Raw genomic sequence first — 27,925 nt, forward strand, 5'->3', positions numbered from 1 at the left:
GTTTGGCTCTGACTGTTCATCCCCACCCCCACCCCCACTTCCCTACAGGTACTTGCTAAATGACCTTTCCATATTGCTTGACACTTTGTTAAAAGCCAATGTTATTGTCATCATGTATTAAGTCAGACTATTTTCTAGATTTTTCCAGTCTTATTGTGTATCCTCAGCTGGCCTGGAACTTGCTGTGTAGACCAGGCTGGCCTCTCCTCCATTTCCCCAAGTTCTGGAATTAAAGGTGTGTGCCTCTAAATGGGGCTCTTTTACATATTCTGTGCAAGCATGTGCTTGTATGTGTGTGTTTGCATTCCTGTGTATTTGTCTGTGTTTGCATGTGTATGAAGTGTGTATTTGTATGTTTTCAAGTCTGTGGTATGTTTACACATGTGTATGTGCATGTGTGTATGTGTGTGTAGTATGTATTTGTGTTTATGGTTGCATGTTTGGGGGTATTTGCATGTGTGTTTGCATATGTGAATGCATGTATGTGGTATATTTGCATGTATGTGTTTGCATGTGTAGTGTGTTTGCATGTACGTATGCATGTATGTGCATGTATGTGTGTTTGCATGTGCATACATGTGTTTTTGCAAGTGTGTATGCATGTGTGTATGTGTGTTTGCATGTGTATGGTGTGTATGCATGTGTGTGCATGTATGTGTGTTTGCATGTGTGGTATATTTGCATATGTGTGTTTACATGTGTGTGCATGTGTGTGTATGTGTGCACACTACTGTCAGTTCTTTCCTTCCACTATGTGGATCCTGGAAATCTAACCTTGGTCTCCTGCCTGGGTGGGTGCAAGTGTCTTTACCAGCTGAGCATCCCACTGTTTAAACAATTTTAACTCAGGCCATTTGCTGGAGCTTAAATATTCAACATGGGGGCCGGGGAGGCGTGATGCGGCCACAGTCATTACACTGTGTGCCTATGACTACACACCTGAGGGAAGTTGCACTCGGGTTGGGTTACACAAACACCCTCTCATAAGGCCTAGGAAGCCCAGCCACCTCGTTGGCATGCACTAGGCACACCCCTCCCCCTCCGAACAATGCCCCAAACAACCTCAGACCTCGCCTACACCAGGCTACACCTACACCTTTCTCTGAACAGTGGGTCGGGTTTCCTTCCCATGGATGGCCACCAAATTCAGATACTTCTCATCCAGACACATTCCCAATACATCTTGGCCCGAAGGTAGGAGGGCCAATCCAGCCTGAACCACTTTGGGGTCCATGGGCAAGAAAGAAAAACTATCATCAAGTGAACTTTTAGAGAGAACCTCTGCTTGTCACTTGACACGTAATTATGCATTCATTGCATGATTAAAATCAGGTGGATTATGAGAAGGGGACATTGCAGAGCAGAAAATGATTATGGCACCTAATTTGCCAAACAAAACCGACCTCTGCGGCTAAGGAGACTCAGTGGTTATGGGCAGCAGCTGCTCTTAGAGGTAGACTCAGCATCCACTTGGTGGCTCACAACTCCTGTTCTGGGGAAATTCATTGCCCTCTTCTGGCCTCTGTCGGTACTGCATGCACGAGGTACTCTGCACACTCAGGTTTACCCACATACACTGAGGTGTTAAAGAGAACAGACACCACTCTCACTATGACCCTCAGTAACCCTACCACTCAATCTGTCTCACCCCAAGAAAGGATGCCCTAAACAGTAACTGAGCCCCTCAAGTGTCTTCGCCAATATGGCTGCCGATAAGTCCTTATGGAGCTTTCTGCTCTGTCCCTTGTTATTTAAATAACAATTCCCATCTGCTTCCCAAACTCTGTGGGCTTTTTATTTCCACTCCTGGAGAGAGAAGGCCAAGAGCATGGCCACACTGGGCTCCTAATCTTGTCACCCCTGCCTCTGACCCTGTCGAGGAAGGCACCTCCCACTCCCAAACCCCAAAAATCAGGACCCACAAGTCACAAAGGAGTTTTATTTATAAATCTCGCTCAGGACGTAGGTTCCATACCTGTAAAACAACTTGTAAAAAACAGAAGCCCTGCTCTGGCGAGAAGTCCTTGTGCTCTGTGGCCTTGAGGGCCAAGGTCCATGGTCACGGTGACCTGACCGTAGAGTGGGATGGGCCTCCTCTTCACCAAGCCCGGGTCTGGGTTGGTGTGGACATGGAGGCCACAGATGTCTGCTCCACTGGGGTCAGCGACCTGCTGTGCTCTTCTGGTCATCCCTGTCTTAGTCCAGGGCCCATTTGGCTGTCCCCATCCAGCTGCTCAGAGAGCCATGCCCCCAACACCTGGGACTAGGGGCAGCGGGGCTGGTGGCTGCCACACAGGTCTCACTACAAGATAACTTCTCAGACTTCGGGCTCAAGTTCTTCATCATCTTGATAAGACCCCAACTCATCCATCCAGACTAGGAGAAAGAGAGGGGCAGCATGAGGGAGGGGGCTCTCCTCGGTCAACTTCCTCCTAGGCCTAACGTCCTCACCTCAGGCCACTAACCCAGCCTCCCATAGCCAAGTCTCAGAGTCACAGAGGCTGAAAGGGATCCCCAGTGCCTCAGGTCCCCCAACACCTGGCACCCCTCTGGGGACAGGGAGAGGTATCATTGTCGGGGTGCTTTCTCAGGACTCCTGGAGATTGGGACAAGTGTTCCCAGTTCGCGGGGCCCTGGTTGAGTCTATTGCTCTTCCCAATCTTAACCCCCATGGGTAGCTTCAACAGCACTGCCATGTGCAGGGGCCGAGGTCCTTGTGAGACCTCTGTCTCTCTCTTCTTGTCTTCCCTGCACAGAAGATGACATCTGAGGTCCAGGGACACTCACGGCAGCTCCTCTGAGGAGCAGGTGAAATTCAGGCTCAGGAATTTCGGAAGCATGGTGGAGCCAAAAAAGTGTGAGTTTCGAGAGACTGTGTGGGCTGCCCTTCTCGAACCACCCACCCCACAGTTGTCCAGGCTTAGAAGGGACTTCTCCCAGGGTTCAGGAGCCTTCTAAGCACTTAGCTTCAGGCTGAAATATCATCCCACAATTCTGTGGGGTAAATAATGACCTTGGGAACTTTACAGGGGTACTGAGGCCTGGAGAGATACACCCTTGTGACTAAGCGGAGGGCTGGGTCTCTGATGTCTTGTATGTCGGTCTAGACAGTGGCTATGGAGCTAAGAAGCAACGGGCTGGGAGCCTGGCTCCTCTCTCACCCTGCTGTACCCCCCTCAGGTGAGTCCTTTTCTTTCCCTGGATCCCCTCCTTCCCATTTCTCTAAAGCAACGCTACAAATAATACCTCCAGCTCAGGGCACTAGAATGAGAGCTAACTGAGGTGTGCATCCATCGGGCAGCCTGGTGAGGGGTTCTGGGAAGGGCCACAAAGGAAGATAGTTTGGCCGGGGCTTGTGCCGGGGAGGGGGGGGTTGTGTGCTAGAAGCTTGGCCCTCCATGTGGTGATGCTGAGAGATCCTGAGAGACACCTGTTTCTTTCCCAGGGCAGCCTGATGCGCTGACAAAGTACCTGGTGTGGCTGCCCCTCTGCAGGGATTCAGGGTGGTCTTCTGGGATCTGAGCTGCTTCTCTCTTAAGACTTAAAACAAGCCAGGGCGGCCTACCCTCCTGCTGATCCCTACCTCTCCCTACAACCTATTATTCCTTTGGGGCCTGCTTCCCCAGGATACAACCCACCCCGAAGGGACTCAGTGACGGCTCTCCATCATTTGTTCACCAGCCTCTGTGAGCCTCTGTGAGCCTCAGTTTGCCCATCTGTAGCCAAGGATCTATACTAAATATGCTCCCCAGCAGCTGTGAGAAAACCACCCATTTCCTCAGTAGAGGCTGCCAGCCACGACTAACCCAGCACTTCCTTCTTTTCTTTGGTGTTGGGAATAAATACAGCCCAGGGCCTTGAGCGCTCCAGCACTGAGCAGGACACAACCCCTTTTTCAAGATTTATTCTGAGACAGGGTCTGGCTACGTTGCTTGGGCTTGTCTTGAGCTTCCTTCGGAGTTCAGGCAGCCTTGAACTTGTGGCTCTCCTGCATGAGCTTCCCCAGTAGCTGAGATTGGGGACTTGGTCCCACTAGGCCTGGCTCAATGCACATCTGTTCAGTGCACGAGAGAGCGGTCTCCCTTACCAGCTCAGTGGGCATCAGGAAGAGATAGACAAGATGCCAGTCTGCACCCTACCCTGTCATGCTGTCTGGCTAGGGACACTTCATATCTTCCCTCGCCTTTGGACGAGCCAAGGACAGCCACAGCCTGACATACTTCTGCTTCCTAATCTACCCTGTCGTCCAAGCAGCTGCAGCCAACACTATGGTGGTCTCTGCTGTTGGCAGGGAAGGAGCAACTTTCAGTTCCATGGAGAGGCTAAGACGTGGTGACATGGGGGCCAGCCCAGACTACTTCATCCTCCTCCCAGCTGCCAGCAAGGACTACCTAGACAATTGCTCAATGGGCCACATCTTGCCAGTGCTGGCATCGTGGTAAGGGGGCCCAGAGCAGAATGGCCACAAAGTTGACCTACGTTAACAAGCTCAGGGGGAGATGGGGACCAGCTCAGGCTGTGACGCAGGAGTCCCGGGAACAGCTCTGGCATAGTGGTGTTGGCTCACCTTGGCTGTTGGAATCCCGGGAAAGCCCCATGCCCGTCGGGGTTGGGGGTGTAATGATGATGTTGGGCACACTCAGGTGCTTGTCGTTCAGCACGGGGGCCTCGTCGTGGTTGTTGCTGCTGCTGCTGACACACATCTTAAAGCCTGCGGGAGACAGGACATGATAGAGAGAGCATCAGACCCCGCCCCTAGTAGCGCCTGCCAAAGTCACTCAGTCTCTGCCTCACTCTGAGAGTGCCCAGGCTCCACCAAGGGACACTGTCATTCCTTCTGCACAGATGGGGAGACTGAGGCTCAGGAAAGGAAGGGAAGGGGCTGGAGAGATGGTTCAGTGGTTAAGAACGCTGACTGGGGGCTGGGGATTTAGCTCAGTGGTAGAGCACTTGCCTAGCAAGCACAAGGCCCTGGGTTCGGTCCCCAGCTCCAAAAAAAAAAAAAAAAAAAAAAACAACAACGCTAACTGTTCTTCCAGAGGTCCTGAGTTCAAATTCCAGCAACACATGGTGGCTCACAACCATTTGTCATGAGATCTGATGCCCTCTTCTGGTGTGACTGAAGACAGCTACAGTGTACTCATATATAATAAATCAATCTTTTTCTTTTCTTTTCTTTTTTTTTCAGAGCTGGGGACCGAACCCGGGGCCTTGTGCTTGCTAGGCAAGCGCTCCACCACTGAGCTAAATCCCCAACCCCTAAATAAATAAATCTTAAAAAAAAAGGGGGGGGGAAGGTATTCCCAACCTTGAGATGCTCCATGAGGGCACTGAGCTCTGTTTGTGCCCAGAGGTATGCATGGGAGTGACCGCCCTTGATGGGCATCTCCTCTGAGTGTTTCATAGAAGTTTCCATGTTGGATGTTCCTTAGTCTGGGAATGTCCCTTGGCGGTTTAATTGTGAGCCTGTCCTTCGACAGCTGAGCCATCCCTCCAGCTCCTAGGAATATCCTTTGTACGAGGGCTCTTTTTTTTTTTAAAGATTTATTTATTCATTTATTATATATAAGTACACTGTAGCTGTCTTCAGATACACCAGAAGAGGGAATCGGATCTGTTTACAGATGGTTGTGAGCCACCATGTGGTTGCTGGGAATTGAACTCAGGATCTCTGGAAGAGCAGTCGGGTGCTCTTAACCGCTGAGCCATCTCTCCAGCCCTGTACGAGGGCTCTTTAGGGAAAGTTCTGGTCCTTTTGTGCGCATGTGTGAGACAAGGCCTTGCTCCATGACACAGGCTGCCCCATTTCAGATGTTCAGGTTGCCTATGGCACCATGTCAGCTTAGACAAGGCTCCACATCCCTAATTCAGTCCGGCTGTTCTCCCCATGCCGAGCTACAGGTCTCAGGTGAGTTGTCACAATCTTTTGTGGTGGTTTGAATGAAAATGGCTCCCACGGGTTGGTATATTTGACTCCTTGGTCCCAGTGGGTGAAACTGCTTGGGAAGGATTAGGAGGCGTGGCCTCATTTGGAGGAGGTATGTCACTGGCTGGGCTTTGAGCTTTCAAAAGCCCTGTCTCTTCCTCCTGCTTATGGATCAGATGCAAGCCCTCAGCTACTGCTTCAGCCCTCGCCATGCCTGCCTGCTGCCACTCTCCCACCGTGAAGGTTATGGACTCTAAACCCCCAGAACTGTGAGCCCCCAAATTAAATGCTTTCTTTTATAAATAAGCTGCCTTGGTCACAGTGTTCTGTCACAGCAATAGAAAAGGAACTAAGGGGGTTGGAGATTTAGCTCAGTGGTAGAGCTCTTGCCTAGCAAATGCAAGGCCCTGGGTTCGGTCCCCAGCTCCGAAAAAAAAAAAAAAAAAGAAAAAAGAAAAAAAAAAGAAAAGGAACTAAGACACTGCTGTTCTTTGCCCTGCCTCCCTCCCTCCCTCCCTGTCAGCATCCTCTAGCGGTCACCGGTGTCCACTGGCACCCACTGGCAGCCAGAGTGTCACCCTTCCTTACCTCTCACACCTTTAGGCCCCAGCCTGCTGGTCCATCCTCCCCCTCCTGTGTCTGTTCCTTCTCTATGCTTCTCCAATTCCTCTTTCGGTTTCCTGGCTCCACGATCTCTTCTCCCTAACACAGTAGCTAAGCGTGTGAGCCTGATTGCACCAAGAATCCCTTAACATCACGTCCCAAGGACAGGTATGAGCAGCCTTTCCCAAGGTCTGGGCCCTGGGACACCTGGTCTTCTGCTATGTTCCAGGAAGGGACTTTGTAATCAAATGAGTTTGGGAACTCGGGGAGTGGGGAGGATTCAGGGGAGAGGAGAACCCAGGGGAGGGGGGACTCAATGAGGGGAGAGGACTCAGGAGAGAACAGAATGGGCAGAAGTGACAGTCCTTGTCCTCCCATGGGCCACTGGCTGTGTGGGAGGTCAGACACTCCCCTAGGAGGACACCAAGTACTCCAGGGTCTGGAGGCCATGTTTGCTACAGCATGGGCTTGTGGGGTAAACCTTGATCCCAGAACTTGAAGGCTAGGGCAGGAGACTCAGGAATCCAAGGCCAACCAAGAGATACGGTAAGACTGTAAGAGATAGGTAAGCTAAGCTGAGCAGTGGTTGCACTTGGGAGGCAGAGGCAGGCGGATGCCTATACATTCAAGGCCAGCCTGGTCTACAAAGTGAGTTCCATGTCAGCCAGGGCTACATAGTAAGATTCTATCTTGAAAAAGCAACAACAAAAAAGAAACATACATGTACACACTCACACACATACCCACATACATACACGCTCAATTATTTTTAAAGAATTATTTGTTAATTAATTTTATGTATGTGAGTACACTGTAGCTATCTTTATGACACCAGAAGAAGCCATCGGATCTCATTGCAGATGGTTGTGAGCCACCATGTGGTTGCTGGGATTTGAACTCAGGACCTCTGAGAGAGCAGCCAGTGCTCCTAACCACTGAGCCATCTCTCCAGCCCAACCACTCAATTATTTTAGCCCTGTCCCAGAAACACAAACAACTGTTGCTGGAGGCTCTGACCCAGCAGGCCAGGGCCAGGAGCACAGGGCAGGATGGCTGCAGGCAATCAGCCTTGTCTGGCTTCTGTCTCCCAGCACAGTGGCTGAGACACCCTGGGCCTCAACAGTGTCCTGGTCCCCAGAGAAGACATCATCAGTCTCCACATCAATCAATGCCTTCAGCCTGCAGTGAGCAAGGACAACAGGACGTACGAGTCTGTAAACACGGCACCCATGATAAGACCACGCCCAAGTGTCCTGTTGGTACCGGTTGGTCACCTCAGCATTAAGTGAACAGGACAGTGACCAGCCAAGAGTCACCTTGACCATGGCTGATGAATCATACCCCTAAATGGCCCTTTTTTTTAATGTTTTTTTTTAAGATTTATTTATTATATATAAGTACACTGTAGCTGTCTTCAGACACACCAGAAGAGGGCATCAGATCCCATTACAGATGGTTGTGAGCCACCATGTGGTTGCTGGAATTGAACTCAGGACCTCTGGAAGAGTAGTCGGGTGCTCTTAACCGTTGAGCCATCTCTCCAGCCCTAAATGACCCTTTTGATTAAAACCCTGAACTATCTTTTTTGTTTTGTTTTGAGACAGGGTCTCACTACATATCCCTGGATTCCCAAGCTTTCAATCCTCCTGCCTCAGCCCCATCTGTGCTGGGATTTATAAGTAGGAGCCACTACGACATCTTTACGGACAAATCTTGGGATGACACAATCCAACCCACAATAGCAGAGGACACTGAGTATCATCATGTGTCAGCACCACGTGTTCATACCGTGTGTACATTGTCACATGGTCCCATGGCAGCGACAGGGAGATGCTGGGCTGGAGAGATAGCTCAGGGGTTAAGGGGCACAGACTGATCTTTCAGAGAGGACCTGGGTTCACTTCCCAGCCTCCACATGGCAGCTCACAACTGTCTATAACTCCAGGATCCAACACCCTCACACAGGCATACACACAAGGAGAAAACACCAATGCACATACAGGTACAAGTGTGCACGAACACACAGACACACAGACGCACGTGCACACACACACAACATTGTTGTTGTTGTTGTTGACAGTACATGCCTTTAATCCAGCACTTGGGAGGTAGAGGTAGGTGGCTCTCTGTGAGTTCAAGGCTAGCCTGGTCTACATAGTGAGTTCCAGAACGGCCAGGGCTACACAGAGAAATCCTGTTTCAGAAAGAGAGTAAGAGATGCTGCTCATCCAATCGTGACTGAACTCCGCCCCCTAATGCTAGAGCCCCTTCCTCCCCTCCCTCCACCGACTGGGACACAACAGTGAAGGGTCACACTTCCCCCAGCAGGACTTACATCCTAATAGGGTGTGGCTTGAGGACAAAGCCACACCCTGTTTTAACTGACAGTATCTGGGGCTCAGGGAGCCCAGGAGAAAGGCTAGAGGCAGGGGGGAGGGAGGAGGAAGAAAAGGCAAGGAGGAAGGAGGGGAGAGGGAGGAGGGACAGGGGAGAAGAGGGGTTTAAGTAGGGAATAGGGAGGGAGACTAGGAGGAGAGATGAGCAGGAAGGGAGAGGGAAGGGCAGGTCCCTGGCCCCTCAGCCCCTGCACACAGCCTCACGCCTCTGGGCAGAAGCAGAGCTCTCAGGAGGATTAGGCAATGGTAAAGATTAAAAAACAAATGCCAGCCACCCTGGGGCCTGAGCTGTCATCTGTCAATTCTCTGCTGGCCTCAGGCTATTGGAAGCTTGTTTCCAGGGGGGCAATTGAGGTAGGGCACCGGCCAGGGACCCGTGTTTCTAGGGGACAAGTGAAGCAGGGAATAGGCCAGAGACCCATGTTTCCAGGAGGACAATTGAGGCAGGGCACAGGCCAGGGACCTAGGCTTGGGGTAGGCCTGAAGCCTGTGCAGGAGGTCTTCTAGGGCTGTGCCAAAGGCTGGGGTCTTTCTTTTCTGGCCGTGAGCTTTCTTTTCTGTAGTACCTCAGTCTCTATGGTAGATTAACCAGACTCCCCAGATCCAGGCTAAGCTGCCTTCAGAGCAGCTGAGCTCCAACACGGTCACAGCCTGGCAAGGAGGGGCTGAGAGCTAAACTCTGCCCTCTGCTGGCTGACTGTGGCTATGACAACCCCAGAGCCGCCGGAGGGAATTCTCTGAGAGCTTTCTTCTGACGTTGAGCCTGGGCTTCCCATTGCCAAGGTTGGCCTCAATCTCCTACCCACAACTTCCACCATACTACTACACACAGCTCTCTTCCTCCTGCTCTTTTGGGCTTTCACCCTGGGAGATTTAACAGTTACCTGGGAGTCTCCATTTTCCAGAGTCTCCCTTTCCCTGACAGGGGCTGTCTGTAAAGCTTCCTGGAGATGAAAACAGCCAGGGTTGGGAACTCCTGAACTAGGGTGACACTGGCAAGGGCCTGGAGGACACAAAGCTGGTTTCCGTCTCCCCAGCAAGCTGGCCAGGCCCCTGTTGCAGCTTTCCCAGACAAGGTAAGCAGAGCCTGTTCTAATCCTTCCTCCTTCGGACTCCATTTCTCATTGGCTCTAAAGCTCAGGGCCAAGTAAACTCACTCCCATGATCCCACATCTAGCCTCCACCTAGGACACCCCAAGATCCTAGGTGCAGGCAAGGTTCCCTCTCAGCATTCCCTGGGTCTCCCCTCAAAAGTTCTGTCCCTGAGCGGGCATTACAGCTCACGGGTTCCCTCTAGTGGCGCTTTGTCAAACAGCACTCTGGCTCTATCGGGAGCCGGCCCATTGTCTACCTCCGACAAAGCAACTTTCACACACAGAAAGCTCCAACCTGCTGAGGCCAGAACAGCGTGAGTCGGTCGGAAAGCTGGGTATCAATCTACCTAGGGGGTGGCCTCAACTGCTTCATCCTCTGTTTCCTCTCCCGCTGGGGATACAAAGTGACCCTACAGAGGGGCTAGACCAGCAGTTCTCAACGTGTGCAACCCCCATAACAACAACCCTTTCACGAGGGTTGGGAGGGGGGTCGCCTAAGATCGTTGGAAAACACATATATTTACATTACAATTCGTAGCAGTAGCAAAATTATAGTTATGAAGTAGCAACGAAATGGTTGCCGCTTGGTTGATGGTTGAGGGGCGGGGGGTCACCACAATGTGATTAAACCGGATTAAAGAGCTGCAGCCTTAGGGAGGTTGAGTAACCACTGGGTTGCACTGTCTGCCATTAGCTCTAGCTCAGGTCACTAGGGCGAGGGCCTTCTAATGCACCTTCCGGGAATACCAGCTTAAGTTTAGCATTTCCTTATCAATCCAACCAATAAGAGGCACCTGGTAGGAAGAACCCCCTACCTGTCCATCAGGGGCTCTACTGCTCTGAATACAGCTGGGGTGGGTGCTAGCTGGCAATTTGGCTTAGCAGATAGAGCTCGCCCGGCATGCACAAAGCCTTGGGTTCCATCCCAGTAGCACATAAGGGTGCGGTGGCGCACGCCTGTGCTCAGGAGGTGAAGGCAAGAGAATGGGAGTTCAGGCTCAGTGTGGCACTTGGGAGATTCTCTCTCTCTCTCTCTCTCTCTCTCTCTCTCTCTCTCTCTCTCTTCCCCCCTTTTAAAGATTTATTTATTTATTATATATAAGTACACTGTAGCTGTACTTATAGAAGGCACACCAGAAGAGGGCATCAGATCTCACTACAGATGATTTGAACTCAGGACCTCTGGAAGAGCAGTCAGTGCTCTTAACCACTGAGCCATCTCCCCAGCTCCTACCTTCCTCTCTCTTGCTGGATGGCCCTGGTCTTGGGAACGAAGCCTGTCTTGGCCAGGGCTGCCCACTTGTTGCATCAGGCTTTGGTGACCCACTTCTGGGTAAAGGAATAACCCCAGCCTTGGCCCCGGAGGAGGTCTGGCTCCAACAACAGGCATTTATTGTGCACCCATCATGTACCAGGCAGTGCACCAGGCGCTGGGCACAGAACTAAGATCAAAATGATTCCACAGACGTTTCTGAGCCTGCCTCCTGAGCCTCCCCTGCCTCCTGCTCCAGGTCTCAGAGACAGAAACAGAGTGAGACAAGTTTTCTCCCCCCCCCCCCCCGATCAGAGGTAGCTAGCCAATATTCCACAAACCTCCCCCAACCTCGAGCCTGTTTTTCCCAACTCTGGACGTTCCCCAAGCTCTATCACATGCTTCCCCTTTGTACCAGTTGGGCAAGCATCTCAGGCCCTGCCTCCATCAGAGTGAAAGCAGTGAGCTTCTGTCCTGGGTGTGCTCACTTTACACCCTTGGCAAAAACAACTGCAGGACGAGGGTGGGGGGGTTCTTATTCATCCATTTCTTTGAGGGCCTCTAAGATCACTCTTCCCAACAAGGGAACCACAAAGATTACAGAGTCTGCTTGGAGAGGACAAACCCCATTTGAACACTTCGCTAGGAGGGCCACCACGCAGAGACACACTACTGTCCCGTGGGTTTGATGTTGGCTCCTGGGGACACAGGCATGAGTCTGGCTTGGTCACAAGAGGGACAAGGAAAAAACAACAGACTATTGGTGGCTTGAGGGGAGATGGGAGCTGTCTGGAGTGGGGCAATCAAAGCAACAGAAAGGATAGAGGGGGGCTCTAGGGCAGTCACTGCCTTAGCAAGGGGCCTGGGGCAGGAACGAGGAGCTGAGCGGGCAGAGAATGCTAAGAATCTCTCACAACAGCTAGCCGTTCATTTTCCTTCACTGTCTGTTTATAATTCCAACCACCGGAAGAGCCTAGCGTTACTACAGATGTGGCGACGACTCTGATGGTTCGGGTAGTTTTTCCCACTTTCCAGCAGCCTGGGTCCAACAGAGACGGTTTCAGATCTCTTTTCAATTAAGGGAAAAGCTCCTGCTTGCGTCAGGGACCCACTGCTGGAGCTTGCACTGGGAGGAGCCTGGGAGGAGGCTGCCAGAGAGTTCAGGCTAAGGGCTGACCTCCTGCCTGCGCGCCTGTACACTCTTACATCCAGCAACCAGTCCCTGCCACCCTACAGGGCCCTCAGGGAGGGCTGCTGGTTCTCGGCTACGGTGAGAGAGCTCACAGGGTCCAGCCCCAGCCTCATCACTGAGCAGCTCTGGTCTTTTCTCCTGGCCTTCAGCCTCTCAACCCTAAACTGGACACAGGAGGGTGACTGTAGAGCTTTGTTATGGGAAACAAGCAGAGCTGGACCCATGGGACATGTCTGATGTCTCTGGGTCAACAGTGAGCACTTGCCATCCCTGCACCTGAGAGAGTGAGGCAGGAGGATGTTCCTGTCTCATTTCATGTGCTTATTTCTTGAGATAAGGCCTTGTTCTGCTGTTCAGGCCTTGAGTTCTTGATCCTCCTGCCTCAGCCTCCTTCCTGCTGACAGTGTGTGCGTGTCACCACATCCCACACTGTGGGGCTTGTTTCTCTGATGTCTGGGACATTCTGATTGTGGGATACACATGCACATGCATGCATGCATGCACACGTGCACGAGTGTGCGTGCACACACACACACACACACACACACACCAACCTCAGTTGAGAATCACAGGTGTAATCTATATAATTCCTGCATTTGGGAGGCTGAGGCAAGAGGTTGGCTATTCAATTTTAGGCTATCCTAGGCTACGCTGAAGTAATTTCCACACTAGCCTGGGCTATAAACTATGCTTCAAGAAAATTGTGTGCACATGTGGTGTGTGTGTGTGTGTGTGTGTGTGTGTGTGTGTGCGTGTGCGTGTGCGCGCACGCACGTGCCATTGTTCTTGGTAAAGGCCCAGAATGTGTCCCTGGCCTGGAGCAGGTACCTGATAGCTTTTGGCTTCCTGTCTTTGCCATAGCCATTCACACACTCCGGAGGCTGGAGCCACATAAGGGGCTGCAGCACCCCTGACAGACACCAGGGGGCCCCATTGCCGCCAGAGTACCTGCCACTTGCTGTGTGTTTTGAGGAAGTTTCCTGCTCTCTCTGAGAAGGAAACAAGACTCAGAGCACTCAAGAAGCCGAGGCAGGGGACTGTGAGTTGGAGGCCTTCGTGGACCCCACTCTCACCTCACAAATAAATAATTTAAAAAAGAAAAGAAAAAATGCAGAGTTCCTCCTAAGAAGGCATTTTCACCATCACATTGGTCAAATGAGAAAGACAGGGATCTATCAATATTTCTATCTGCCATGTGGTATATGGGGTGTGGGGGGCACCAGGCTCATTTGCCAGGGGCCACTTGACAAGGCTCTGAAGCTATCAAGGATGAAGGCTCAAGTCACATTACATACATTCACCAAACTGTCACAGAATACGGAGAGAACATTCTTATTTCTCTGTGCGGTTCCCACTGGTCTCAAACTACCCCTGCACAGCCATCCCGGCTCTGCCTCCTCTGAGTGCTGGCATTAAGGGCTGTGCCACCACGCCTGGCCAAAAGTATTCTTTTAAAGGAAGGAGTGGAGGGAGCAGGCTTGGGAGGGGCAGGCTGGCCAGCCTCCTGACCCTGCTTGTGTCTGGACAGATAAACTTCAAGTCGAGGGTCCTAACTAAGTGGCTCCAGCAGCGCTGGGCGTCACGGCAGTGAGGAGTGGGGGTGTCACGGGCGATTACAGAGGGCATCTGCTCCCTGATACTGGGGTGAGTGCCCTAATTCCTGAGGCCATCGGGCACTGCTGAGGCTTAGCCTAAGCACTAGTGAGAAGGGGTAAGTCCTAGAGTCAGCCAGGAAGCTGGACTTTGCCTCGGGCACGAGATGAGGCGTTTCAAACAGGCTTTCAAGAATCACCACACTCATAGGTCAGCCTGGGCTGGACCTGTGTGGGCAGGCTCTGTACAGAAGGTTCCGGAAGGAGATCTAGATCAGTCTTCAGGTCTTTGTGCTGACCACTCTGGGTGGACTAGAACTTTTCTATATAGCCTTGAATTTCTTTTTTTTTTAAAGATTTATTTATTTATTATATATGAGTACACTGTAGCTGTCTGCAGACACACCAGAGGAGGGCATCAGATCTCATTACAGATGGTTGTGAGCCACCATGTGGTTGCTGGGATTTGAACTCAGGACCTCTGGAAGGGCAGTCAGTGCTCTTAACCACTGAGCCGTCTCTCCAGCCCCTAGCCTTGAATTTCTGATCCTCCTGCTGAATGCTGGAATTGTCAACTGACCTACATCCTTAACACCAGTCTTTTTATAGGAATACACACACACACACACACACACACACACACACACACACAAACATATAAACACATACATGTATATACATATACCCCAGGCAGGCCTTGAATTTACAGACCTGTCTCTGTCTCCTGAGTGCCGCTGGGATTAAAGGCATGAGCCACCACCCAGCCAAACACCAATACATACATAACACACATACAAACATGTACAAATGCATATAAACATATACCTACCCATAAACACACATACAATGTGCATTCTGAGGAACTCTGGTCATGCTGCCAGCATTGGGAGACACATACACCCCGGTTTACCATTGTTCAGAAGTCAAAAGCTTTTCGGCCCAGAGCATTGACTATTTTCTCTGTACAACGGTAGCACACTGTACTAAACCTGTAAGATCAAATCTACATAGACTATACATGTATAAAATCTACGTATACATACGTGTGTAATCATACATTATTGTTTATAGTGGGGGATTAAGAATACTTGGGACCGGGGTTGGGGATTTAGCTCAGTGGTAGAGCGCTTGCCTAGCAAGCGCGAGGCCCTGGGTTCAGTCCCCAGCTCCGAAAAAAAGAAAAAAACGAAAAAAACAAGAATACTTGGGACCCAGCGCACGACACCAGGCCCATCTGCTGGGAAGCCGGACTGTAGCAGACCCCCCAAGACACTCGGGAAGTTCTGAGCAGGAAGTACCAACTATCTGGGGATCCCTTGAGCAAACAAAGAGGGCAAGAGAAATGGGAGGTGCTTTATTTAATTTACCTACCCACAGCTCAGTGTGGTGCTGGTCCTGTCAGGTCTTGGGGCCTAAGTGCTGGCCTAGGGAACTCTTGCTGGCTGGTGGTCTTGAGGGGATTTAATCTGTAGGCCATGGTTAGGAGTAAGGCTGGGGCTGGGGCTGGGGCTGGTTCTCCCTCTTCTTGCCTCTTCTAGAGCCTTACAGTCTGGCTTTCAGAGCTAAGAGGCTTAGCTCTGAGGGAGCCCCCTCCAAAAGTTGAGGATGGGCGTGACCTGCCTGTCAGTCAAGCCGTGCAGAGTCAGGCTGGCCACTACCCTCTCTCCTGTTCCCTAGGACAGTGGTTCTCAGCCTTCCTAATGCCGTGACCCTGTGATACAGTTCCTCATGCTGTGGTGACCCCAAGCAGAAAATTATTCTCTTTGCTACTCCATAACTGGAATTTGGCTACTGTTATAAATTCTAATGTAAACATCTATATTTTCTGATGGTTTTAGGTGACATGCACCCCCATCCCCCAACCCCCCTTATCCCCACCACCACCATAAGGGGTCACAACCTACAGATTGAGAACTGTTGCCTCAGGAGCTGTGACAACAGAGATATGGTCCCTCCTCACCCTCTTCCTTCTGAGCTCCCAGGAGGTTGCAGACTGGCTGACCAACTTTGTATGGATGGCCTGGGCTCCCCTCTGTCAACTACTTGGGCTGACATTTTTCTCCTTCAGCCTGGGCAAGTGTTCTAAGGCTTGTTTAACAGACGACCACAAACTGTGTGACTGAGACAGTGGGACTTTTATGTCCCACAGCTCTGGAGGCCACCGCCCTACCATGGAGGTGGTATTGGGGCCAGCAATTCTAGGGGGGCCTGGGGGCGGCTCCTTTCTGCCTCTCCTGGTTCCAAGTGGCTCCCACACCTGCAGACCCTGCAGCAGCTTCTCTTGTCTACCTTTCCCCTCTCTCTGCCACCGCACAGGGAGGCAGATGCCAATCACTGGGTTTAGAGCAGAGATAGAGCCCCTCAAATCTAGTGTGAGCTTAACAAAAGCTAACACACCCGAAAGGACCAAACTTCCTGACCTCCTGGCCTTTAATGTCTCCATTTATAAAATGACTTCCAGCTTCTGAGGGACTGGGGAGTCCCAACCTCAGTGGCTGGCAATGCTACCACCATGGGGTAGGGATCTGGGTGTATCTGAGCCCAGAACAGAAGCTAGGCACACTTCCAGAAGGCTGCCTGCTCTGGGGGTGGGGCCCAGACCAGGGTTGTAATCTGAGGCAGGCTTTCTTTTACCAACAACTACAGTGAGTGCCCACTCTATGCCATGGCTATGAGGGGACCCTAAGAAGAGACACATACAGCGATGTGAGCATACGGTCCAGGCTGCAGACAAAGGCGATACAAAGAGGGAGGCTGAGGAGCCATGGGGGACCCCAACATTAGGCTGGACTGACTGACACTGGAGCCACCATGGGTACGGAGGAGACTGTATCTCAAGCAGAGGGACCAGCAGGTGCAAAGACCCTGAAACAGGAGGGGTGGTGGGAAGAAGGCTGGGGGAAGGGCAGGTATGGGAAGCAGGGGTCACTGAGGTGGGTAGGACTGTAGGAGCCAACCTGTGCCATTGAGTACTTGGGGGTGAGGCTGCTGAGAAGCGCTGAGGGAGGGGGGCACTTGCTGTCCTTACAGAGGACCCGAGACCTGAGTTTGGTCCTCAGTGCTCCCATCAGACAGCTCACAATTCACCTGGAGTTCTAGCTCCAGGGGATCTAATGCTTTTTTCTGGCACCGGAACCCATACACACACACACACACACACACACACACACACACACACACACACACACACACACTTGAAAATAAATGAGGGAGCTGAAGAGATGGCTCAGCGGTTAAGAGCACTCTCTGCTCTTCCAGAGAACCTGAGTTCAATTCCCAGCACCCACATGGTGGCTCACAACCATCTGTAAGGAGAGCCGATGCCCTTGCTGGTGTGTCTGAAGACAGTGACAATGCACTCACATACATAAAATAAGTAAATAAGAAAATAAACAAGTCTTCTAAAAAGAAATATATTATCTTTTAAAGGAATATTTAACTGTCTCTGTCACGCAGTCAGTTAGTGAGTGGGTTAGGCTATTAACCAGAAGGTTGGCGGTTCGAGCCCACCCAAGGACAACAACCCTTAGGCTTTTCACAGCTCTCCCAATAAACTTGGTAGACTTGGGAACTGAAAAATTCACATCCCTACTCAAAAACTCCCAAACCCATGAGAACCTCAAATGTATGTACACGTCTCATCTTGCCTGTCACCGGTTGTTTACGGCCTGGCCTTGGGCGAGAGAATATTTATATACTGTATGAGTGTTTTGCCTGCGTGTACATCTGTGCTGACAGAGGTTAGAAAAGGTTGGACCCCTGGAACTGGAGCTACGGACAATTGTGAGCCACCTCGTAAGTACTGGGAATCAAAACCAGTTGGAACAGGTTGTTAAAACAAGTACTCTTAACCGCTGAGCCATCTTACCAGCCCAAACTTGATTAATTTGTTGGTTGGTTGGTTTTTTGATAGGGTTTCACTGCATAGCCCAGGCTAACCCCTAGCTCACCATCCTTCTGTCTCTAGAGACTACCAGCATGGCAGCTACACGTTTCTGAGGGCCCTGTCCTCTAAGGGGATGGTGCCCTCAGCAAAGCCTCTGTGTAGAACTCGGTAGAATTCTCTAGAGGATACTCAAACCACAGTGTGGCTGGGTGGAGGATGCCTCACTTTTCTCTGAGAACTCTGAGCCCAGAGAGGGGATGCTGTGCAGTGCAGTGTGCAGTGCAGTGTGCAGTGTGTATGCTCGGGCAGAGAGCTGAACGGGTTTGGACCCCTGAGGTAGCCTGAGCTGGGCAGCCTACCAAGAAGATTGGCTGGGAACAGCTGAGCCCCAGGGATGGAGGACCTAGGTAGGTCTGGGTTGGGTCCCTTGCCTCTGTTGTCCTGTAAGTGACATCAGCAGACCCCCATCCCCCACCTCTAGGGGTGAACTGGTTCCAGGGTGAATCCAGCCTTATTGGAATGATTGAAGGTTTGATCAGTCAGCTAAGGACCTCACAGTGATAGCATCCTGGAACAGGGGTGGGGGGTGGGGTGGCTGAGCCGGACAACTGCATACTCAGAAGCAAAGAGGACAAAACAAAGGGGGAGCCGCAGGGGTTGGGGATTTAGCTCAGCGGTGGTAGAGCGCTAGCCAACACAAAGTTGGCTATACGGGCTCGAAGCTAGCCTGGGCTACAAGAGACAGTGTCTCCAGGAAACAAACAAACAAACAAACAAACAAAAAAAGAGTACACAGCACTACACGGAGTCAAATCTATGGTTACACTGGAGCCAGCCACACAGAAATTGGCCATGACTAGGCCTGTGGGGACAACATTATCCTGTGTGTCCTGTGCATGTGTGTGTACATATATGCATGACAGAGAGGGGGGGAGAGGGGTGGGAGAGGGAGAGAAGAGAGGAGAGAGAAGAGGAGAGAGTAGAGGAGAGAGGAGAAAGAGAGGAGAGAAGAGAGAGGAGAGGGGAGAGAGCAGAGAGGGAGGGGAGGGAGAAGGAAGGGAGGGAGGGAGAGGGAGTGGAGGGAGAAGGAAAGGAGGGAGGGAGAGGGAGCGAGTGCACAGGCTCCAAGGTGGTGGAGAGGGAGCGAGTGCACAGGCTCCAAAGTGGTGGAGAGGGGCTGTGTTGGGCTGGTGGATCAGTCTTGGGTCTTGATACTAGCACACAGTGAGGAGTCTCAGGGTCCTCTGTCTGTCAGTCCAGGCCTCTGTGGAATTGCTTCATCACCTCCAGGGACCAAGGCTGAGTGACTCCAGGTAGGCCAAGTCTAACACACCCAAAGGCCACAATGAAAACTGCATGGGATGGGTTGCCGCCTCGAAGAGTCCTCTTCAAAGTTCCTGCCCCAGGGTCCTTGGTGCAGTACGGCTTTTAGCCTTGTGGCGGTGTGGGATGGAGGTGTGTTCTATTGAAGAATCAGTCTACGTCCTGGGGTTGAGCTTTTCAGACATCCTGATATAACCAGGCCAGTCTTCATTGACGGGTGGGAGGAAAATAAAACACGTCCCATCCCACTTTTTCACTAGGGTGATGGCGTAGCTCACTATGTTGCCCAGGCTGGCTTCAAACATGCAGAAATCCTCCTGCCTCAGCCTCACGACTGTTGGCATTGCACTCACATGCCTAGCTAGATCTTAAGTATCCCATAAGCTCCACCTGTCATGGTCCTGGTCCCCAGCCCATGGGGACATTTGTAAAAAGCAAGGCCAGCAGGGAGTTATGTCATTTAGGACATGCCCTCAAGATATACTAAGATCCTGGCTACTGGTCCGACCTCTCTAATTTCCTAACTGTTATGAGATGAGCACCTCTCATTCTTAACCCTCCTCAAACACAATCACACCTGGTTGTACCCACAGGCCCAGGGTGACCACGGATGGAAACTTTCATCTTTGTAAGTTGTTTATCTCAGGTGTTCTGTGGCAATAACACGAAGCTGACTGAAAATCCACACTGTGAAATGTCATCTAACCCAACGGCACAGAGGTACAAACCACAACTTGCTATGAACACAGTCAGACAAAAGAGTGGTCCACCCATATGAAGTGTGAGAATCTCTTAGAAGCGTGGGGTCCACGTGTACAAGGCATTAGAGTTGTTGCCCAGAGAGGCAAGATGTCGGGGTAGGGGCCAATGTCCCACAGTGGCATTCTATAACAAATTGTGCCCTCGCCAGTCATTGGGGCGAAGTTTATGCCTATTCTGCATGGTTACAGAACAGTGACATCACGGACATGCTTTGCACTGGGCACATGAGAGGGGTGGACTCACAGCCATGGTGAGCAGAGGACCCATCAACATGACAGGAAGGGTCCCACAGCCACGGTTTGTCTAAGACTCACGGCCACAGCAGTAGAAGGACGCACTCAGGCTTTAACTCCCCCTGCCACCAGCTGTCCCACGTTCAGCCACTTCTACACTTGGGCATTCGTCCACCAGCTCCTGTAAGCCTGGGGTCCCGGAGACACTCAGTCTTGGAGTGCAGTAAGGGCTCCTCCAACCTGGGGCCACCTTGCAAGCCTTGCGGTGCTCCTGTTGCTTGCAGTCCGGGTGGAGCTGTCAGTCAAGATGCCCCGCCCTCCCAGGCTAAGGCACAAGACCTCAGTTGGGCCAATGGGATGCTGTCTTAAATCTGCCCCACCCCCTCACACAAAGCGCTCAGGAGATGTCCATTCACCATTTAATTTACTCCTTCCTAGACTTTTCATTTCTCTTGGGAGCAGGAGTTGGGTGCTGCGGGTGGGGGTGGGGGTGTAGCAATTCTGTCTGTCTTCTAGAAGTTCATTTTGTTTATGGGTTTATGGGTTTTTTTTTTTTTGTATGTTTTTGTTTGTTTGGTTTGATTTTTTTTTTTTTTTTTTTTTTTTTTTGGAGCTATGGTTTCTTCGTGTAGCCCCAGCTGACCCGGAACTCCCTCTGTAGACCAGACTGGCTTTGGAATCATAAATCTGCCTTCCTCAGTGTCCCGGGGGCTGGAATTAGGGACGTGTGCCACCACTGTCTGGCTCACCTTGTTGGTGTTAACTGCGATCAATGAATGTTTCAGCCTATACCCAGAGACCTTAAGTCTCCTAAGACCTCAGAGAAAGGGCTGGAAGGTCCAGGGAACAGAAGGCCACCGGCATAATCACAAGAGCTGCACCCCAGGGGCAGTCTGAGTGCTGGGAGCCTGGAACTTCTGAATGTCCAGTCTGCCATGCCTGCCGTGACCCCACTTTATGGACAAGGAAATGGGGTCTCCAGAGCTTTGGGTGAGTGGGGGAACACAGGCCTGTCAGAGGGCAGAAGGACAAGAGAAGGCTGAGGAGAGGAGCCTGGGGTGGGCTGGGAGGGGAACCTGGTGTCTGGCCAGTGGCTGAGCATGTAGGGTAGGGAGTATGTGTTTGGTAGCAGCCATTAAGAATACACAGCAGACAGTGAGGTCTAAGGCTGGTATGGCCCTGAAGCCTGGGAGAGCTGTGGGGACAGATGGTGCCACTGCCAGGCTGGTTGATGACGAGCAGTTATGCTGTGCCTAGGGTACCAGCAGGGATGTCCAGGGCAGGTCTGGACCTTAAGGCTCAGAGGTTAGGGTGGGGACCATGCCTGTCCCACAGGACATCAGAAGGCTTTGGTTGTTGTTCACGGGGGCTATGGTGCCTTGGTTTCCTTCTGGATATCAGAACAGAGATCTGTGCCCTTCTTGAGTGAGCCTTCCAACGCAGAACTAGCCAAGCTGACTTTTGCCTGCGTGATGAAAGGTGTCTAGAGTGACCTGGAAGGCAACTCCCAGAGCTGTGCCTGCCTTCCCCTTACCAGGTACCCCTTTATTCAGAATTTTCCTTCTGAGGAGGGAGTTGAAGCCCTGGGGTACTGAACTCCAGTGAAGGAAGGACTGGAGGGGGCCGCAGAGGCAGAACAAGCATGTATAGCATCCCTACTGTACACGTGGACTGCCTTAACAGGTGTCCCATTGAGTCCCATGAGTCTGGGTCGCCCTGTACTATCTCTCCCCCAGCCACCCCTTCTTTGCTCCCCCATGCCCCTTGGCCCCAAACCCCACACCAGGCCTTACCTTTCAGACAGGAGGGCTTCAGCCCCATGGCGTCGCCTCTGCGGGCCTGTGAAGAGAGGAGAGTACTCAGAGGGGTGGGGATGTCATTGTACCAGCCCCTGTGGCCAGGCCCCTACTTGGCCATCTGGGCACACAACAGGAAGGGGTACTGAAACAAGCCAGCTGTGAGGTCACAGTGTCTGCTGACCACACCTGGAGTAAATGTGGTGCTGGGGGGCAGAGGGCTGCTTGCTGGGGAAAGTCCAGGTGAAGCTGATCAGGGTTAAGGGTGTGGAAGCAACAATTGTTTGTTTGTTTGTTTTTTCCGGAGCTGGGGACCGAACCCAGGGCCTTGCACTCGCTAGGAAAGCGCTCTACCACTGAGCTAAATCCCCAACCCCCGGAAGCAACAATTGTAAGGACCCCAGAGATGGAGGACCCACAGGCTGAGGGGCCGATGAAACCTACCACAGCAGGTAATCTTTCCATTACAACCCCTGCCCTGCTGACTTTCAAGGTTCCTAGCCATTGATCTCACTGTCTACCTGTGGTACTGGGGATCGAACTGGGGACCTTGTGCAGAGCAGGCATATCCGTTGTACTACTGACCCGAAGCCCAGTCCCCTGGACTCTCAATACAGATTCCAGGCTGTGTCCCTAGTCCATGGGAATTAGAAAAGTTCCCACCCACATTCTCCTGACCTTCCATCCACAATTTCCTTAGAACACAAGTAACTGATCAATTATAAGCAGGAGGTGGGTGATGGGGGCCATCTCCACTCCTGACACTCCACCATCCAGGTACTGTCAACACCTTTTGCAATCAAAATTCAGAGAGGTAGTGTCAGCAGCCCAAGGCCACATAGAACTCAGCAGACCTGAGATAGGAGACTCATACCTTGAGAGGCTTCTGGGAGCCATCTGTTTGCAGGGATCTGTGCCTGGTTGGGTGGGCTAGGGTATAGAGGGTGCTGGGACTTCCCCCAAAGTGAGTCACTCTAGTGGCCAGCAGCCTGGGGTTGTGTAGACCTAAAGGGAAGCTCCTTAACACTCAGGAAATGAACAATGTAAAAGTCTCAGGAAGTTCCCCAAACCCACTAGATTTCCAAGGTCCCTCCTCCCAGGAGGCCAAGGACTGCTTTGTACCAGGCTCAGTGCTCTGCAAAGTGGCTGCAAGTCATGTAGAGAGCTCAGGGTCGCAGCTCCCCCCCCCCCCCCCCGGAGCTGGGGACCGAACCCAGGGCCTTGCACTTGCTAGGCAAGCACTCTACCGATGAGCTAAATCCCCAACCCCAGGGTCGCAGCTTTTAAGAATTGACCCCTATGTTGGGATGGACTTTGTTGACACAGTCACCTGCCAAGCTTTCCAAGTTAGACTCTGGTGCAATTGCTGTTTGGTTAATACTGGTGGGCAGGGGGCCGCATGACTGACACTTGACTCTGCCATGTTCAAACTGACTCAAACATCTTCCACAGTGTCAGGGCAGGCAGAACAGGGTATCTTAAACATAGGGTTCTGCCAGCAAGTGGAGAGGGTTGTGAAGGTGGCACCCCTAATGAGATGTGAGAGTGGAGGAGGGCTTGCCTGGCAGGCAGGAAGAGCCCAGTGGTGGATGCCTGGAAGCCCAGCACTTGGGATACTCAAACCAGAGGAGCAGGAGCTCATCAGCTTCTAAAGCCCAGCTTGTCAATCACCTCATCAGGGGCCCATTGACTACAGCCAGGCTACATACAGTCAGACACTCAGCAGGGTGTGCACTCCCATTTTGGAGCTTGGCTCCTCCGGTTCTGTCTGTTGGGAGTTGGTTTCAGCCACCCAACAGAGCATGGGAACAGTGAGGGTGTTAGTCTTTGTCATGCCTGGAATGTGCCAGAAACAAAGTCAAAGTGGTGGTGGTAGTGGTGGTGGCGGTGGTGGTGGTGGGAGAAGGCCAGCTTTGAGTGGGAACTGCTTTGAGGCTGAGGCTGGCAGTCAGGGTAGAGTATATGTCCGCAAAGTATTCGTCAAAACCAAACCAAACCAAACCAAACCCACCCACGGGGGCTGGGAAGATGTCTCGGCAGTTAAAGTGCCTGTAAGGCAAGGATGAGGAACCGGGTTCGGATCCCCGCTGGTCTCAAAGCAGAGGCTGGGGATCCTCAGAGCTGGCTGGCAAGCACACCTATGAGCTCTGACTTTGATTGACAGATCCTGACTCAATGAATGAGGCTGAAGAACAATGGATGACTCTTGACATCAGCCTCAGGCCTCCACATGTCCTTGCAGTCACAATGTATATGCATTCTCCCCCACCCCGCATGTATACCCACACACATACAAAAGCATGTGCACACACAGGACAAAAATGGAAAAGGAAAAAGCCCATCTTAGGTGGCAGCCTGGAGCTCACGGTAATGCCTCTGATCCAGGTCACGGTGTCATTGTTTTGTGAAGGACAAGCTGGTTCACAGGAAATGCACACCGAGCCAGGCACAGGGCTGCACACTTTTAATCCAGTGATTTAAAATGTGGAGGCTCAAAGATAAGGAGTTCAGGGCTAGCACCAGTTACATAGGGAGCTTGAGATCTGGTTTCAAAAGAACTCCCTCCTCCTCCTCCTGAAAGGGGGGTCCAGGGTCATCCTTCCCTCAGTTCAATTGTCAGTTCAGCTAAGTACCAGGGCAGCACATGAGCAGAGGGAAGTGACAGGCTGCTGGCTATCCTGGGAGGGGGCCTGGGCATAAAGTCTCTCACTTGACACCTTTGCAGTGTGAACAGCTTCCTCTTTAGAGTACCTGAGCTCTGTTTACAGTCTCCTCAGAACAATGGGCTTGGAGACATAAAACCTCATCACCAAATGGTCGCCAGATCCTCCCCAGTGACAAGCAGGCAGTTAGAAACCCTTACTTCCTCTTGCAGGGTTGGGTCTACTCCCTCCTGAGCTCCTGCAGAGGGAGGGCTCACCCGCTGTACTGCACACGACACAGTCAAAACTCAAGAAGAGCCTCAGAAAGCGGATAGTGAGGGCTTCTCTGGGCTTTGGAGACTAATTGCATCAGAAGTGACTTCGCCACCTGGCTCTCACAGGTTTGCAACACACAGAAAATCAGACAGCATCATGATGGGCACCTGCTCATAGAAGGCAGGCTCTGCACTGTGTCTGGGGGAGGCTGGGCTCCAGGGCCGCACAAACCTAGAGCAGCTGAGGGATGAAGTGTCAGGCTCCAGGCTGTAGGGAGGATGCCTGGGTCCCGTGTGGGAAAGCTATATCCTATGATTCAGTATGAACCTGCAGTTGGCCTGAGATGGGCCTCTTTTGGTTCCTTCTTTGGAACCTTGGCTACTTTAGCCTTAACCCCGAGGGCGTGGCATCAGCTATCCTGAATAGAAGACTGAATAGCAGAGAGTTGGGGTGGGAGAGCCCCTCACCATGGTCTCTGCCCAGTGCCTTCTGCCAAGAGAGCCTGAGTCACAGTGGTACTCGGCCCCACCTCCTTAACAAAGCTGTCCTTTAAGAATCAGGCTGGGCAGGAGCAGTCAGAATGAAGGAATGTGACTGTTTGCTAGGTGTGTGGACCTGAGAGGCTGGGGGAAGCAGGGCAGGGCAACCTGGTCTTTTAGCAGCTTCCCAAGCTCCCACATGGAGCTGTTTCCACCCGGCACAGGCGCATCTGACTTTCTTCCTTCTTTAGGAAAGTCACTTGATTTGTGCAGCAGGATTAGAATTCTTTCAATTCCAGCTCCAGCACCGTGCTGAGAATAGATGCTAGCCTTGGGGTACCTCCCTTCAAGGCCAGAAAGCTGAACCGAGAGTCTCAGGGAAGCTAGAGAGGCCAACAATCACTGAGACCCCCACTGGGGGCTAACCAGCCTGCTGCCTGCTCTGGGCCACTTAGTGGATATCCATGCTCCACTCTGCGGCTTCCATAGCATTAAAAACATCTGCTAAACAATAAAGCCCACAGCTAACAACGGGTAACAGTGCAACAAAGTATCCAGATGTTTTCTCTAACAGTGCAGACTGAACACCCAGGTGGGATGGTGTGAGGAGAAGAGGGGTCAGTGGTTAAGAGTATTTATTTCTCTCGCAGAGGACCTGGATTCTGTTCCCAGCACCCCATAGTAGCTCACAACCGCTTGTAACTCCAGCTCCAGATCCAAGGCCCTCAAAGGGCACCAGGCATGTATAGGGGGCAGACATATATGCCAGCAAAACACTGGTACACATAAAAAATAAATTAATTTTTCCCCCTAAAGATTGATGACAGGGACAGGGGGAAGGATAATACTTCGGTGGTTACTAGTAGGGGGACCTTGGCAGGGAGAGGGGGCGGCTGGGAGACTGACACTCAAAGAGGATTTCTGTTGAGTGGGCTATATCAGTCTCTATGTTGGTCTTACTTCCCATGATTCTACAGACCTGGCCCAGCTCCCCACCCCACCTCCGCACCTGAGATGAAAGCCATTCCCTCCTGCCTCGGTGCTAACACCTGGACTTATCAACCTTCCTGCCTCAGTTTCCTGCCTTTAAAATGGGGACAAGAGGAGGCTTTGGTTAGAGGGTTGGTGTGAGTAAAGACAGCTCAGGAGCAGGCCTGGCACTAGCCAATTGCTGGCTAAGCACTAATGTCTCAGCGTCCTCAGCCCAGGAGGACGAGTTGCTTTTTAAGTCTCCCGAGTGACCTACGCCTCCCTAGGGGACGCACACTCTGGCCTGGTGTGTGCCCACCAGCTGAGGCCTTCCAGGGACAGATTAGACACAGCTTTCCACGGCCTTGGGGTTGGTGGAGGGATTAAGTCTTTCCATAAATACACAGCCTTTCTCCTGTGCAGAGGACCCGGACCTGAGGGAGGGAAACCTGGGGGAGGGGGGACCACGATGCAACCAAGGCTACATTGTGCCCTGGCTAGGAAAGGGATCTGAATGGGCAAGAGGTGCTCTCTTCTGCTAGCACAACCAGGGAAGTGTCTCAGGCTAGAGAGACATCAGAGTCTGCCACTCGGGAGAAGCCATCTGGGACTCAGTTTCCTTATCTGTAAAACAGGGCGTGTTCTAACATTTCTATACTCTCTCGGGAACGACTCCTACATTGCGCTGCACTGTTCTCTTGGCAAAGACCAGAAGTCCTTCCTGCCCTCAGAATCCCCAAGGGGAGCTGCGGGTCCTCTTTTTAATAAGCGCCCTCCCCAGATCTGCCAGGGCCAGCCCTGCCAAGAGAAGTGCCTGCTTCGAGCGGGTCGCCCTTTGCGGTCGCGAAGCTGCTTTGATGTACTGGGCGCCCCTAAGCGAGGCAGCTCATCAATAATACATTCGAAACACTTGGTGGAGGGAAGCGGTTTCTCCCGAGGCCTCCTGCCCCCACCTTGCCCGACTGCTCGGCAACCTGACAACCCAGTCGGGTGCAAAGAGGGGCCTGAGGCTGCCACGCGCGGGACACGCCCCCGCCCGATGTCAGACACGCGGCCAGAGGAGGCCGAGCAGATCAGCGAAGTCTGCAGGAAGTTGTGGGTCGCCAGGGGCCAAAGGGTCTCCCATCACTCTGGAGTCCCTACCACCGTGGGGTCTACACAGGCTACCCCCCCCCGTCTTTACCCCACCCCACTCTCCCTCCCCTCCCGGGTTCTGCAACCCCGGTCTCCACCGTTTCGGATTCCCCACCTCCGGATCCCTATCTTCCTAGGTCTCCACGATCCTAAGGTCCCTCATCCTGGGTCCCTCCCTATGTCCCAGATCGCCAAACCCCAGGTCCCGGAGCGTCTGCCGTGGCGCGCACGGCGCGCGCACACTCACCGCTTCCTGGGGCGCGCTGGGCGCGGACGCTGGCTGCCGTGAGGGACACCAGGCGACGCGCCTGCAGCCGTGGGCCGCGGGGGTCATGGCCCGGCCTGCTCTCCCTGCAGCGGCGCTTGCCTC

The 27,925-nt window shown here is 52.3% G+C and overlaps 1 protein-coding gene across 1 annotated transcript; it reads right to left on the minus strand.

The window, feature by feature from the left end:
• Positions 1-1,925: 1,925 nt before the first annotated feature.
• Positions 1,926-27,925, minus strand: Clmb (calcimembrin). Its single transcript, NM_001400990.1, has 4 exons — positions 27,803-27,925; positions 22,053-22,098; positions 4,568-4,711; positions 1,926-2,376 (listed from the first exon to the last, which is right to left on the minus strand). Exons 1-4 carry the CDS (start codon positions 27,887-27,889, stop codon positions 2,318-2,320), a joined length of 336 nt encoding a protein of 111 aa, NP_001387919.1. The 5' UTR covers positions 27,890-27,925; the 3' UTR covers positions 1,926-2,317.

Source organism: Rattus norvegicus, chromosome 19 (genome assembly GCF_021556685.1).
Source record: "Rattus norvegicus strain SHRSP/BbbUtx chromosome 19, alternate assembly SHRSP_T2T, whole genome shotgun sequence".
Taxonomy (NCBI): Eukaryota; Metazoa; Chordata; class Mammalia; order Rodentia; family Muridae; genus Rattus; species Rattus norvegicus.